This window comes from Equus quagga, chromosome 11 (genome assembly GCF_021613505.1).
Source record: "Equus quagga isolate Etosha38 chromosome 11, UCLA_HA_Equagga_1.0, whole genome shotgun sequence".
Classification (NCBI taxonomy): domain Eukaryota; kingdom Metazoa; phylum Chordata; class Mammalia; order Perissodactyla; family Equidae; genus Equus; species Equus quagga.
In genome coordinates this window covers 81253800-81266718 of record NC_060277.1, presented here as the reverse complement: position 1 = coordinate 81266718, position 12919 = coordinate 81253800, and the positions used below count along the sequence as shown (strand labels likewise).

General features: G+C 41.7%; 1 protein-coding gene across 1 annotated transcript in view; it reads left to right on the top strand.

Annotated features, from left to right (window-relative positions):
- The first annotated feature begins 3987 nt into the window (after window positions 1-3987).
- The window catches only part of USP32 (ubiquitin specific peptidase 32), a 203690-nt gene continuing 194758 nt past the window's right edge, over window positions 3988-12919 (top strand). Inside the window, exon 1 of the mRNA XM_046675933.1 lies at window positions 3988-4202. Within this exon, the coding sequence (XP_046531889.1) occupies window positions 4145-4202 (58 nt within the window). The 5' untranslated portion in view covers window positions 3988-4144. The remainder of the gene's footprint in view (window positions 4203-12919) is intronic.

Sequence of the window (12919 nt, the reverse complement as noted above, 5' to 3'; positions counted from 1 at the left end):
CCGTTTCAGATCCCGGGCATGGACCTATGCACCACTTATCAAGCCATACTGTGGCAGGCATCCCATATACAAAGTAGAAGAAGACGGGCAAGGACGTTAGCTTGGGGCCAATCTTCCTCAGCAAAAAGAGGAGGATTGGTGATGGATGTTAGCTCAGGGCTAATCTTCCTCAAAAATAAATAAATAAATAAATAAAAATAAAAAGAATAAGGCAGATCTACATACTGACATGAAAAGTAGTCTGAGATACACTACTGAGTGAAAAAAGAAAGTGCAGATCATATGTAGACATACATAATATAAGCATGTATGTAAAAAGAAAGGGAGTACAGATGCATATTTTATATGCATGAAAAATATGGTGGGTGTAGTCACAGAAAACTGGAAGGATACACACTTATCTCTAGGGAATGAGACTGAATGAAGCCAGAAATGAGATCTTTTTTACTTTATATACGCTTTTGTACTGATGGAAAATTCTTTTACAATGACTTTGTATTATTTCCATTTAAAAATAGCTTAGGGCCAGTCAGTGGCGCAGCGGTTAAGTTCGCATGTTCCGCTTCAGTGGCCTGGGGTTTGTCAGTTCGGATCCTGGGTGCGGACAGGGCACCGCTTGTCAAGCCACGCTGTGGTAGGAATCCCACATAGAAAGTAGAGGAAGATGGGCATGGATATTAGCTCAGGGCCAGTCTTCCTCAGCAAAAAGAGGAGGATTGGCAGCAGATGTTAGCTCAGGGCTAATCTTCCTTAAAAAAAAAAACGATTGTTGCAAAAAATAAAAGTACTTCTCAAAAAATAAAAATAGCTTAAAGTGCATTAGAGTAAACAAAAATATAATACAAGTGACCACATTCTCATAATATGTCACCATAAGGTAACAAGTTCATAATACTGGAAAATCAATTCTCTTAATGTATAGTCACACTTCACACACTGTTGGCCTTATTTTGTGGCAATCAAGTTATACATAAATTTAGTGGTATTCCACCCCTTCTTTACTGTCTTGACCTCTCGTCTATGACCTAAGCTTCTTTGGCAAGTACTAAAATGACTGTCCTTATCCGTATGTCATTTCTCTTGGGGTACAAACTGAGGAACACAGTCGTTTAGGTTGCCCGACTGGAAGTAGAAATTACACACCAATCTCCCATGCTTTAAATCTTCGTATGGGCATCTCTTCCACAGGCACTTAATATAGTTAAAACAACGGTTCCCCAAGTACACCCTAATGCTTATAGTCAGGTGGCTGGCCAACTCTTCAGTGGATTAAGTGAAATATATGAAACTGAACAAACTAAATGATTAATAGAATTCCTTTCAGCATGACAAGTAGACTTTAGATTTTCTACATCATTAAATTTTAGAACTGTATCAATTTTAAGTTATAGAGGGATGTTTAACATTTGACTGCCTGATACTGTGTAATAGAAACCAAAAGGCAGGTTTTAATCCCAGTTTAACATTTAAAATTCACATCAGACATAACTATCTCCTTCACTGCCTTTAATAATATGCTTAATTTAACTCAGACAAAGGAGAAATAGTATTTCTTAAGTTTGCTTCTCAACCCATAATTTTGAGAAGTGTTTAATCCATGGGAAACACTGCGATGGGATGAAAATTTTTATGGCCTAGGGGAAGCCAGCCCTGAAACCAAGGAGGAAATTCTAAAAGTTCCTGTGTGTTAGTACTGCTCTAGGTCTTTCATTAGAAAGTTTATATTCTGGGGCCAGCCAGGTGGCGTAGTGGTTAAGTCCGCACGCTCTGCTTCGGTGGCCTGGGGTTCGCCAGTTGGGACCTTGGGTGTGGACGGACCTATGCACTACTTATCAAGCCCTGTTTGGCAGTGTCTCACAAACAAAATAGAGGAAGACTGGCAATAGATTTTCGCTGAGGGCTAATCTTCCTCAACAACAACAAAAAAAGAAAGAATATATTCTTTTCTTTCCTGAGTATTTTGTAATAATTTACTATTTCATGAGAGAGATTATTTCTAACTCCAGTCCTACCTTTAAGTGGGGCAAGTACTACAAAGAAATAAAACAATTTGCTTCTGATTCCACTGTAAATCAAGTGGGTAGATAATCACTCAGGTCGATCCTTTGTATGGCAAGGTCGCCTTCAGGTACTGATTATTTAGGACAGTAGTAATGCCTAGGTATGTTGCAACTGAACTCTTCAGGGTCTGTTTCTCCCACAGCTGAATCCCTTCTTAAGATCCACTTCCCAATAATTACCATAATCTAACCGCAGGTTGAAGATGACTGAGTTGTTTTGTCTGGAGACTTATGTCTACACCTAACTAATGGCCCGGAAATTAAAATCTTTGAAGTACATTCCCAACCCTCTTAATCAAAGACTTTTAGTAACGAAACTGATCTGAGGTCTGAAAATTAGCTACCTGGCAGTGAACTGGAAAAGGCAGCACTGTGACTAATGCCACGCTGCTAATCTGGTCTGCCAGCAAAGGTGAGTAGAGAAACAGAGGATCACCTTCCTTCTCTAGCAGGTCACATTATAATCTGTCAGCTTTAGGAACTAAAATCCTTCTGCTGGCCCTGAATTACCTAACTGGCACCTCGAGCTTAATCTAATCCAAATGGTTATTTTTCAAAGTCGTTTCCTTATCCAGGAGCTTTACACCGTGACTTTCAGGGTGAGCGCTAACAAAAGCAAACCGAATAGAGTTAAAAAACGAGGAACTGAAGAGTATTCCATGGTATGTATGTACCACCTTTTATTTATCTATTCACCTGTCCCTTGACGGACTCTGGGGTTGCTTCTACATTTTGGCTATTATGAGTAATGTTCTATAAACACGGGTGAATAAATATCCGTTCCCTCCCTGCTTTCAGGTCTTTAGGGTACATACACACAAGGGGAAGTGCTGGGACACAGGGAAATCTGGGAAATTCTGACACATGCTACAACATGGATGAACCTTGAGGACATGATGCTAAGTGAAACAAGCTAGTCACAGAGAACTGTAGGATTCCGCTCATGAGGTACTTAAAAATGGTTAAAACGGTAAGTTATGTATATTCTACCACAATTAAAAAAATAAACAATAATTGATAAAAAGCAAGGAACTGTCTTGCAACTCTCACATTTTGGGGGGGGGTGTGTGTGTGTGCGTGCGCGCAGACTCTTGGACAGAAGCAAGCTGAGCCTTCTGCAGAACAGTTTCCAAAGAATGGAACCAGAGGCAGCCTCAGAGAGGGAGGTGGGCGGACGGGCACCGGGCCTGCGGCCGGGGAAGGAAATCCAGAGTCAGCTGCGTTGGGGGACGGGATGACGCGAAAAGACGACCCTGAACTTTCTCACAAGGTTCCCTTTCCTTAGGGATCTCCCCTCTAGGATTAAGAATTCTTTCGTCACAGGAAACCCTTGACTCTCCTTTCCTTTCACAACTCCCTCTCAGTCAAGAATTTCCTTTAACATGAGCAGTCCCTCGCCCGCCCGCTCCCTCCTTTCTCTCGCGAACCGCACCCCTCAGACCCCACTTCCCCAAGACCCCGCTGGCCTCCCACACACGTCACGGCCATGGCCAGACCAACCGTCAACTGCCCGGGCCCCGCCCACCGGGCGCCAGGACGTGTGGGCGGGAGGGGCGGCCTCAAGAGCCCCGGAAGTCGCCGCCCCTCGCGCGGGCGGAGGCGGCCGGGCCTCGCGGCTTCGGATTGGCGGGAAGGTGGGACTGCTGCTGACGCGCAGGGTCCGACCCCTCCCCTACGCCCCTGCGCGCGGTTAACGTGGGGCGGGGTGGAGTGTGTGGCCCCTGGCTGCCATTACCCGGAACAATCCCCGGCCTTGGGTCAGGTGACCCTCGGCGGGGCGGGCGGGAGGGGGGAGGGGGGAGAGGAAGAGGGCGTGCGGAGAGAAGGGAAGGGAGGGGAGGAGAGAGGAGAAGGGCGGAGTAAGAGGGAGGGGAAGGGGGCGGGGTGGGAGCGGTCACGTGACTCGGCATGGAGGCGGTGGCGGCGGTCGGGAGGAGCCGCCGGGGCAAAAGCCGCACTTGTTAGTGTGGGGGGGAGGGGGCCGGGGGACGCCGACACCGTCACCCAGGGACGCCGAAGAGAAGGCGGGAGGGGGGCAGGGGCGAGATCAGGCTCCGACCCCCGGCCGAGGGGATGAGGGCAGCATGGGCGCCAAGGAGTCACGGATCGGATTCCTCAGCTACGAGGAGGCGCTGAGGAGAGGTGAGGGGGGGAGGGGTCTGGGCGAGCTGCTGGGGAGGCCCCGACGGGCTGCCCAGAGGGTGGGTGACGGGGAAGGGGAGGGGAGGGGGAGGGGAGGGGGTGCTGAGGGCGTGGGGCGCCTGAGGCGGAAGGGAAAGGAGGCCGGCGATGGGGAATATTATGGGGGGGAAGGGTCGGGTTGGGGGGAGCAGTGTTTGGGAATCGGGAGCGTCTGGAAGGGGGCGAAGCTTGCCCAGAGACAGGGTATCTGGCGCTGGCAGGGCAATGCCCGTGCTCTCTGGTGGCGTTGTTATCCTGGATGTGTCCAGGGAAGTCCCCCTCTCCCCCTTTTCTTGGGTGGCACCGGCGCTTCCAGCCCCCCTCATCCTTTACTGCCATTTTCGCATACCACTCCTTCCTAAAAACCAACAACATCCTACCCTCGTACCTAACAGCCTTGACTGGAGGGGCCAGGGGAGGCGGCTGCAAAGCCCTCTTTGCTGGTAGAAGCCCCTTCCAATTGTGGAGTCTGCCTTTTCCGAGGGCCTTTGCCAGTCTCCCCCCTCCCCATCACCACCCACTCCTGCCACCACCTCACCCTTTGAGCGACTGACTTTGATCAGAACGACCTGAAAATAAGTTGTGTTTGAGGTGAGATGAGACTGGACAACTGGTGTTGCCACAAGACCTTGTCTTAGGTTTCATCTCCTCAGACGTTGCCCAGAGCCTGTTATTGCACTTGATCCCCAGTTCTCACCCGCTCTCTCCCTATAAAATGGCATTCGGAAACCCAGCATTCTGATATTGTGTTATAGCTGCCTTTAGAGACCGGCCCTGCTGCCAGTCCTAGCCTGCTGCTTATTGGCTCTGATGCACAGTGTGTTGTTAACGGCCCCAACCCCCTACCACCGAGTCTGATACTGCTGACCGTGATCGCTAAAGCACACGCTAACTGGAAGTGGCTGTTGCACAGTTTATGGCCAGAATGTGACTTAATTTTTCATGACTGGGATTTGAGCGTGTGTGTGTATCTATGTGTGCTTGTAGTTCTTTTCGACATTTAATGGGTTTTCTGGGTAAGAAGTGAAAAACGTTAAGCGGGTTAGGTGCCAGGCATTGTTGTTCACAGGTTTCTAAGTAAAGAAATTAGCCATGCTCCAGGTAAGGGTTTTAGTAGCTAAGGATATAAAATAAAAATTAGATTCAAAGGTATTCAAAATGAAAATTTAGTAGGGAACTCTTGTTCCTATGTAGTAAGAAAGGGAATAAGTTCAGTGGGCCATCACCTGAAAATAGATACAGAATTTAGATGTATTGTGGACTGACCAGAATAACACAAATACGCTTTTTATGTCTTTCCCGTGGAACAATCTAATGATTATTATGGACATCTCCCTTGAACTTTTCTCTTTTCCTCAATATGAGAAATATTCCAAATTCTTGATGTGTTTCCAGCTCTAGTAGGCTAGTCATTTCCGGGATGCTGTTGAGCCTGACAGGTCTGGCCTCAATTAGGCAATGGCTTACATGGCATGAAAGAAGACATCAGTCAAACTGATTTACAGCTTCAAGGTTCAGAAGCGTTTAGTTTCTTAAGTTTGAGGCTGATGCTGCAGGCACTAAGGAATTCTAAAATTAAACTTTTATCCACCTCTAGGCTGCTTGCTTTCATATCAAACTAAGATTGAACCTTTCTAAATATAAGTGAAATTAATAGTTGGTACATCTTAAACTGATCTGACTGAAGGTCTTTGTTCAATTTGTTATGAAGTTCTGCCTGTTGAATTTTTTTTTGGAGGAAGATTGGGCCTGTGGTAACATCCGTGCCCATCTTCCTCTGTTTTATATGTGGGATGCAGCCACAGTGTGGCTTCACAAGCGGTGTGTAGGTCTGCACTTGGGATCTGAACCAGCGAGCCCTGGGCTGCCAAAGCAGAACATACAAATTTAACTGCTGCGCTACCAGGCTGGTTCCTGCCTGTTGAATTTTAAAACATATATTTGAAGAGGTAGCAAAATTCTTGTTAAAACTTTATTTAACTGTTGTTTGAATGAATTTATGTTTTATCAGTTTTGCTGCAGAGGAAAATTAAAGCAAAAGAGAGAAATGTGTTAATAAAATAGGATCTCCAAATGTAAACCAGGAGCTTTTTTTTTAAGTGGGTAATTCTTTTGAATATTGGTTCTATTTACTCTAGTAAATGTCAGACTTTAATATAGAATTTCTGTTAGTAAGGTTATAGAAAGAATTTATAAAGCTTTTGATAGAGCTAAAAAATGGTTTGAGAACTTTTTTGAGGGAGTTTAAATAATCTAAGTAGGTACTAAAAACCTCCATTAGTCTTACCTACTTGTTTATATTATATAAGGTGAATAGAGGCGGAAGGGAAAATTGGACAAATAGACAATGTGTGTTACATGAATCACAGTACAAATAAAAAGCAAAAAGTAGGTACTGAAATACCTACACCCTTGGCTTTACTTAAAATTATTGAGCACTAAATAATGCCTAACCATAATTGGATAGCATTAAAAAGATAGTCAAGTATACATTGCCACATACAAACATGGAATTGCAGGCATCTTATCTTGTAAAATGGCGCCTTGGAAATGGAGTGTTATGTTAGTAACAGATAACACTGGACCTGAGTGAAAGGGCAGTCTAGTGACTTCTCATTTACATTCCAGAAGCTCTAGAAAGTAGGAAGATTGGTTTTGCATACTATTTTAGCTAGACTGTACATATCACTTATATAAACATTAGTAGTTTTCTGAAAGTATACCTTAACATTTTTTTTAAGGGAGATGTATTAGTAATAGCTTTTATTTTTGGCCAGTATCTGTCTGTCTTAAATATCTTAAATAGAACACAAATCTTCACTTGAAGGGTTGACTCTGGTTTAGATTGCATGTATTTTCTAAAATATACCTACAGTACTTAATGGGTGCTGAGAATTTGAGCAGCTATGTTCTTCATCCCTTTACTTCTAAGTTTACATCTAAGTTTGTGGCTTGTGTATTCCTAAAAATGTATGCTAAATGCTTGGAACGTAGCGTTAAGAAATCATTGAATGAAAGATGAGTTGCAGTTTAGAGCATTTCAGAACTCCAAGAAATCTTAAGAATCTTCTCTGGTTCTTTTTTTTTTTTTTAAAGATTTTATTTTTTCCCCTTTTCTCCCCAAAGCCCCCCGGTACATAGTTGTATATTCTTTGTTGTGGATCCTTCTAGTTGTGGCATGTGGGACGCTGCCTCAGCGTGGTTTGATGAGCAGTGTCATGTCCGTGCCCAGGATTCGAACCAACGAAACACTGGGCCGCCCGCAGCTGAGTGTGCGAACTTAACTGCTTGGCCACGGGGCCAGCCCCTCCGGCTCTTGAATTCTTCTTGCTCTTCCCTCTCTCCTTTCTTTCATCATTCTGGAAATGGAGGATTGTAAGGCTTTTTTTTTTTTCTTCAAGAAGTGGCTGAATTGAAATTGTTGTTAGCTTTTAAATTGTAGTAATAAAATACAGTGGATGAATTTTTTCTAATCCTTTTCTTTAAGTAGAATTTGGCGCTTATATTGGACTAAGCTGTATGATGAACTATAGCATCTCAAAAAGTTATATTGTGGATTCACGTTTTTGTGTGTTCCTCTGCTCATTCATTTAGCAAATTTTTACTGAGTGCTGGCTATGATTTAGGCACTGAAAAAACAAAGATGACTGAGACGCTCTCTGTAGGAGCATATAGCCCGGGTCAGAGATCTCCACTGAAGTGTATATACCTCAAGGTGTGTGCGAGACTGTCCATGAGGGGTGGCAATAAAATTTTAGAACTTCAATTTAAAGTTCTATTTTGTGTATGTTTGATAATGTACGTATTTTCAAAAAATAGTGTATATGTATACAATTTATAAATGATTAACAGATAGTGTATTAAATGCTCCAGTGCTAAAGTAGGAAGTGTTCTGGGAATGCAGTGTGTGTGGGGGTGTATTTGGTGGCCTGAAAGTGTTCTAGTACCATACTCATTTCATAGTATGTGCTCAATAATTGTATGTTAAAGAATTTAATTTCTGAGTCACTTAAAGATTGTTGTGTTTGCTAGTGGAATAATTAAGCATGTAATAGTTGAAGATTCCAGTACTTTTCATTTTGCTTATCCACCAACTCTAATAAGCTCTAAAACGTTGCCTCCCCAACCAAGATTTTATTCACCAAGTGTCATAGTATTAATATTAAAATTCCATTAGAATTATACTACCTATGATGTGATGTTAGCTGGTTTAGCATACTGTATCATTGTATAAATGAAAGTTGAATTTCGCAGTTAGCACCTTCTGGGATGCACTGTTCTCTCTTATTATAGCACTTATTTGCCTTCATCTGAGTTTGTTAAATTCACCAGTGAACTCTCTAGCATTAGTGTGGAATTGGAGCTTTGGTTAAGCCTTTTCGCAAGTATACATAGCAGCTGTTATTATATGTAAAGGAGAAAAATTGGGGCAGTTTTAAATTAGTCTCCTTATACGTAGTCATCTGAGTAGCTACGAAGGTGCCGTTCTTCATAATCTCCAATTTGATACTCCATATGGAGTATCAGTGACAAAGAGGAGATATACCAATGAACCCTGGATTTGGGGAGATGAACAGAATGAGGTGACATCACTTGATGGTTAATGGCCTCCCCATTTACCAAACTGGACAGCTGTTGTTTGTTTTTTCTTGTTCATTGTTTGTCTTTGTGCTTGGTTAGTGAGACTTCACAGTGACAGCATTCAGGGTTGCCTTCCAGAAAGATGTATAAGTAATCTGGAGTTAGTAATGTGGCGACCAACCATAGCCAGGTGTTTTCTCAGGAGAAAGGGAAGATTTTTGGCACTTGATTATCTGATAGGTCACAGGAAAAGTTAGGGAAGTGATTATTATTCTTGCTGTGATTGTAGAAAGTCTGTTTTTGGAGTACTACAGAGAAATCCTGAGTTTGGATTAGAAATTTTAATGTTAAACAGCTGCAGGGGTGGAGAGACTTCATTTATGAATTAAAAGTTGGTGATTTGTTAGTGGTACTGACGAGACTAAGATGGATGGCACTGACAGTTCTTTGCATACAGTTGTATCCAAGAAGCTTGGCTTCTCTTTTCAGGGCTTGTTTATGTTTCTGCTTTTCCGTTTTGGGCTTCATGATATTTGTGTTTAAATTCAGCCACTCCACCTCATTCTACATGCCACTTCTCTTGTTCCTCTCATCTAATAACAAAGAACTCTTGGAGGTCAGAAGTAGATAGTTAATTACTGACACAAAAGCCTGATAAAACTGACTTTTTGGTATTTACTGTTAGAGTCAGAGACCTGTCTGTCAGAAGATCTGTCTGTTCAAAGATGAAGGCCTTCCCTTTATACGGCTCTTTATTGGGGATTTAATATTCATTAACAAAAGACTCTCTTTATTTTAGTGAAATCCCAAGTTTATCACTATCTTGTGAACAGGGTTCAGGAAAATTGGTATTTTGAAACCTTGCTATAACGTAGTTTTAGGAGTCCTTGATACTGGACTGCATTAAAAGCAAAGCTATGTAAAATGAGGTTTTACAGAGGAAGTTCTCCAAGTTCTCTTTCATTTCTATAAAGAAGTTAGATTGTCTCAGCATCTTACCCCTTGCAGAAAAAGCCTTATAAGGTTTGTGCTATGGTCTCTTGCCTTTTCCTAATGACTTGTGAAAGAGTTTAGAAAGATTCCATTATGAAAATGACCCTTCTATCAAGGTAGGCTGTCTGTAGTCTTTCCCATATCAGTAAATAGCACCACTATTCCAACCCAGTTGCTAAAGCGAAAAATCTAGCGACATCCTCAGTTCCTCCCTTTCTTCTGCCATCTCACCTATCCTTTAATCCCCAGTTTGAGTCTTTTACCCAGTCCTCTTAGTTTGGTATCCATTCCAGTCTATTAACTTGTGTTCATCTTCACTGCCACTACTCTAGTCCCAGCTGCCATCATCTCTTGCTAAGATACCGTGCAGTGCTTTCCTAGTTTCACACAGCAGTCAGTGTGATCTTAAAATCCAAATCAGATCCTGCCATTCCTTTCCTCTCAGCCTGTTTTCCTCTTGGCCTGGAAAGGCTATTTACAAATTTTCGCATGCGTGGCTCATTCTTCATACCTGAAGTCCCAGCTCTGATGGCCTCAGCGAGGCCTTCTTTTATCACCTTATATGTTGTGGTCTTCTGTCACTATTGCACTATTCTGTGTAGATCATTTATAGTCTTTATCATAGTATGTAATTATTATGTTTATTGTCAGGCATGATGCTGAATCATCAGTGCCAGGGTAGGTGCAGAGCTTGGTGTATTTTAAGTACTCAGTAAATATAGGATGGTTGGGTGAATGTATAAATGTATAAATGATGGAGAGAAGACTTGGAGAACTTGCATAGTGTTGTAAGGTTGGGGGGTAAAGATTGGAGTGCTGACAGGGAATAAGTATACTAAGCCATGTATCCATCTCAAAATTTCTTTCCCTTTCATCAAGTTTGAAAAAATTTGTGCTAAATGTTTGAAATGATGGTTAAAAATGTAAGAGCGTTAAATGTGATATGTAATTTTGTGTGTTTAGTCAAATACCAGTGTAAATTCCTGAGTAGTGATACCAGTGTAAATTCCTGAGTAGTCATTGAGAGAGTAGTATGGCAGTAGTATTATGCTTGTGAACATTTGAGAATGTCTTTTGGTAATATATAACATTTAATAATTTTGCTCATGAAATTATTTATTTTTATACAATGTCCATGATGACCAGTATCATCCAACTGCCAAATGTCAGGTTAGTGTTGGAAACTCATTTGCTTAAAGTGTTGTACAGAGGTACTTTGGAAACTGAGAATAAAATCCATATCAACATAGAGTTCTCTCACTGGTTCTAAATAATCCAGGTGATTTTAAACTAATTTTTATGAAAATCTTTAGCTGCTTCTCATTTTTCTTTTTGGTCTAAGATTCTTTTTCTCCATGGCTAATGCTTTTTTCCCCCTTCTCTTCTTAGTCTTTTAGTTTTAATGTTTATCATAGTGATATATGCACATAATTTAGAATCACATGGTTTTACAGGGCGGTTATGAAAACAATAGTACTATTTATCCTCCCTCCCTCACCAGTTTTCCTCTACCCATTGGCCAATACTTTTAACACTTTGAATTTTTTAATTTGGTCTTTACCTTTATATCTCAAAATAATATGCTTATATTGCTACTCCCCGCCACCCCCCATTTAAGGAGTATTTATTGGTTTCCCACTATTAAAGATGAGGATTTAGCTCTTTGTTACACTGCTACCGGTCCCCACATAAATGTGCTCTTCCTATCCTTCCATTTCCTCATCTTGGCATATTGTAATTTTGGTTAGATCACTGTTCAGTGTTTATGTAATTAGGCCTTTATAAGTGCTGTTCACAGCTAAGTCATGTAATATACTAGGATTATTTTCCTTTACACTTGATTTGGTCCTAAATATTTCCTTTAATAATTGCCTTTTATTTTATTTGCTTAGGTTTCTAGTTACTGTAATTCAACCCCCAAAGTTCCTACCAATTGTTAAATCTACTCCATATGTTCCTATATATCAGATATTCACTCAGTTCATTATATTGGAAAAAACTTCCTGGAGCCTTCTGGCCTGCTTCAGTTGCCCTTGTTGCTCAAAGCATAGCTGCCATCCTGGGGTATTTCTTCATATTATCCTGGAGATTCCCTTTGCTGTCCTGTGTTGGATCCCTGTTTTCTGTATTCCTTGTTTCCTCTTTCTTGACTCGCTCTTCCATCTTGGTGGAGCTCATTCTCTGGTAGATTCCTGAAAAAAGGTACATGGGAAGTAGTTTTGAGACCTTCACTCTTGAACTGGTGCTTTCTTTAAAATAATTCTTTTATCTCTACTCTTTCCTTCTACTCTTTAGTTTACAAGAGGCTCTCTATTTTTTTTTTTCCATGTTTTCATAGAATTTATTTTGGTGTAACTAGTTGTATTCGTTTCCTAGAGTTGCCATAACAAATTAGCGCAAACTGGGTGGCTTAAGACAATAGACAGTTATTGTCTCACATTTCTAAAGGCCAGAAGTCCAAAAATCAAGGTGTTAGCCTCTTTCCTTGCCTCTTCCCAGCTTCTGGTGGTGACCATCAAACCTTGGCGTTCCTTGGGTTGTAGCTGCATCAGCATTGTCATCACATGGTGTCCTCCTGATCTGTCTCTGTCTCCACATGGCATTTTCCTCTTCTCATAAGGACACCAGTCATATTGGATTTGGGCCCACCCTAATGACCTCATCTTGATTGTACCTGCAAAACTCTATTTCCAGATAAGGTCACCTTCACAGGTACCAGGCTTAGGACTTCAGCATATGTTTTTGGAAGACAAACTTCAATCCATCACACTAATCATCTGTGTTTTTTTTGTTTTTCCAAGTGCCTAAGAGGCTCTATATTTTTACCACGTAATTATTCTGAAGTTCATTTTTGGTAATCCTTATACTTGATCTCTTATCGTGTAGGTCTTAATTTAAGTCTCAGGGTAGATTCATTGCAGTGGTCAGTTAGAGACTGGAGTAGGAGGAGGACATTGCCCTGGAATGCAGTTTTCCTGATAATGTACCATTAGACTGTAAAACTCCATGAGGGTGGGGTCATGTCTGTGTGTGTGTCCTGAGGCTTAAAACTCATATTTTTATATCTATATTTAAATGTATCTTCTGCTTTTAAAAAATGGTTA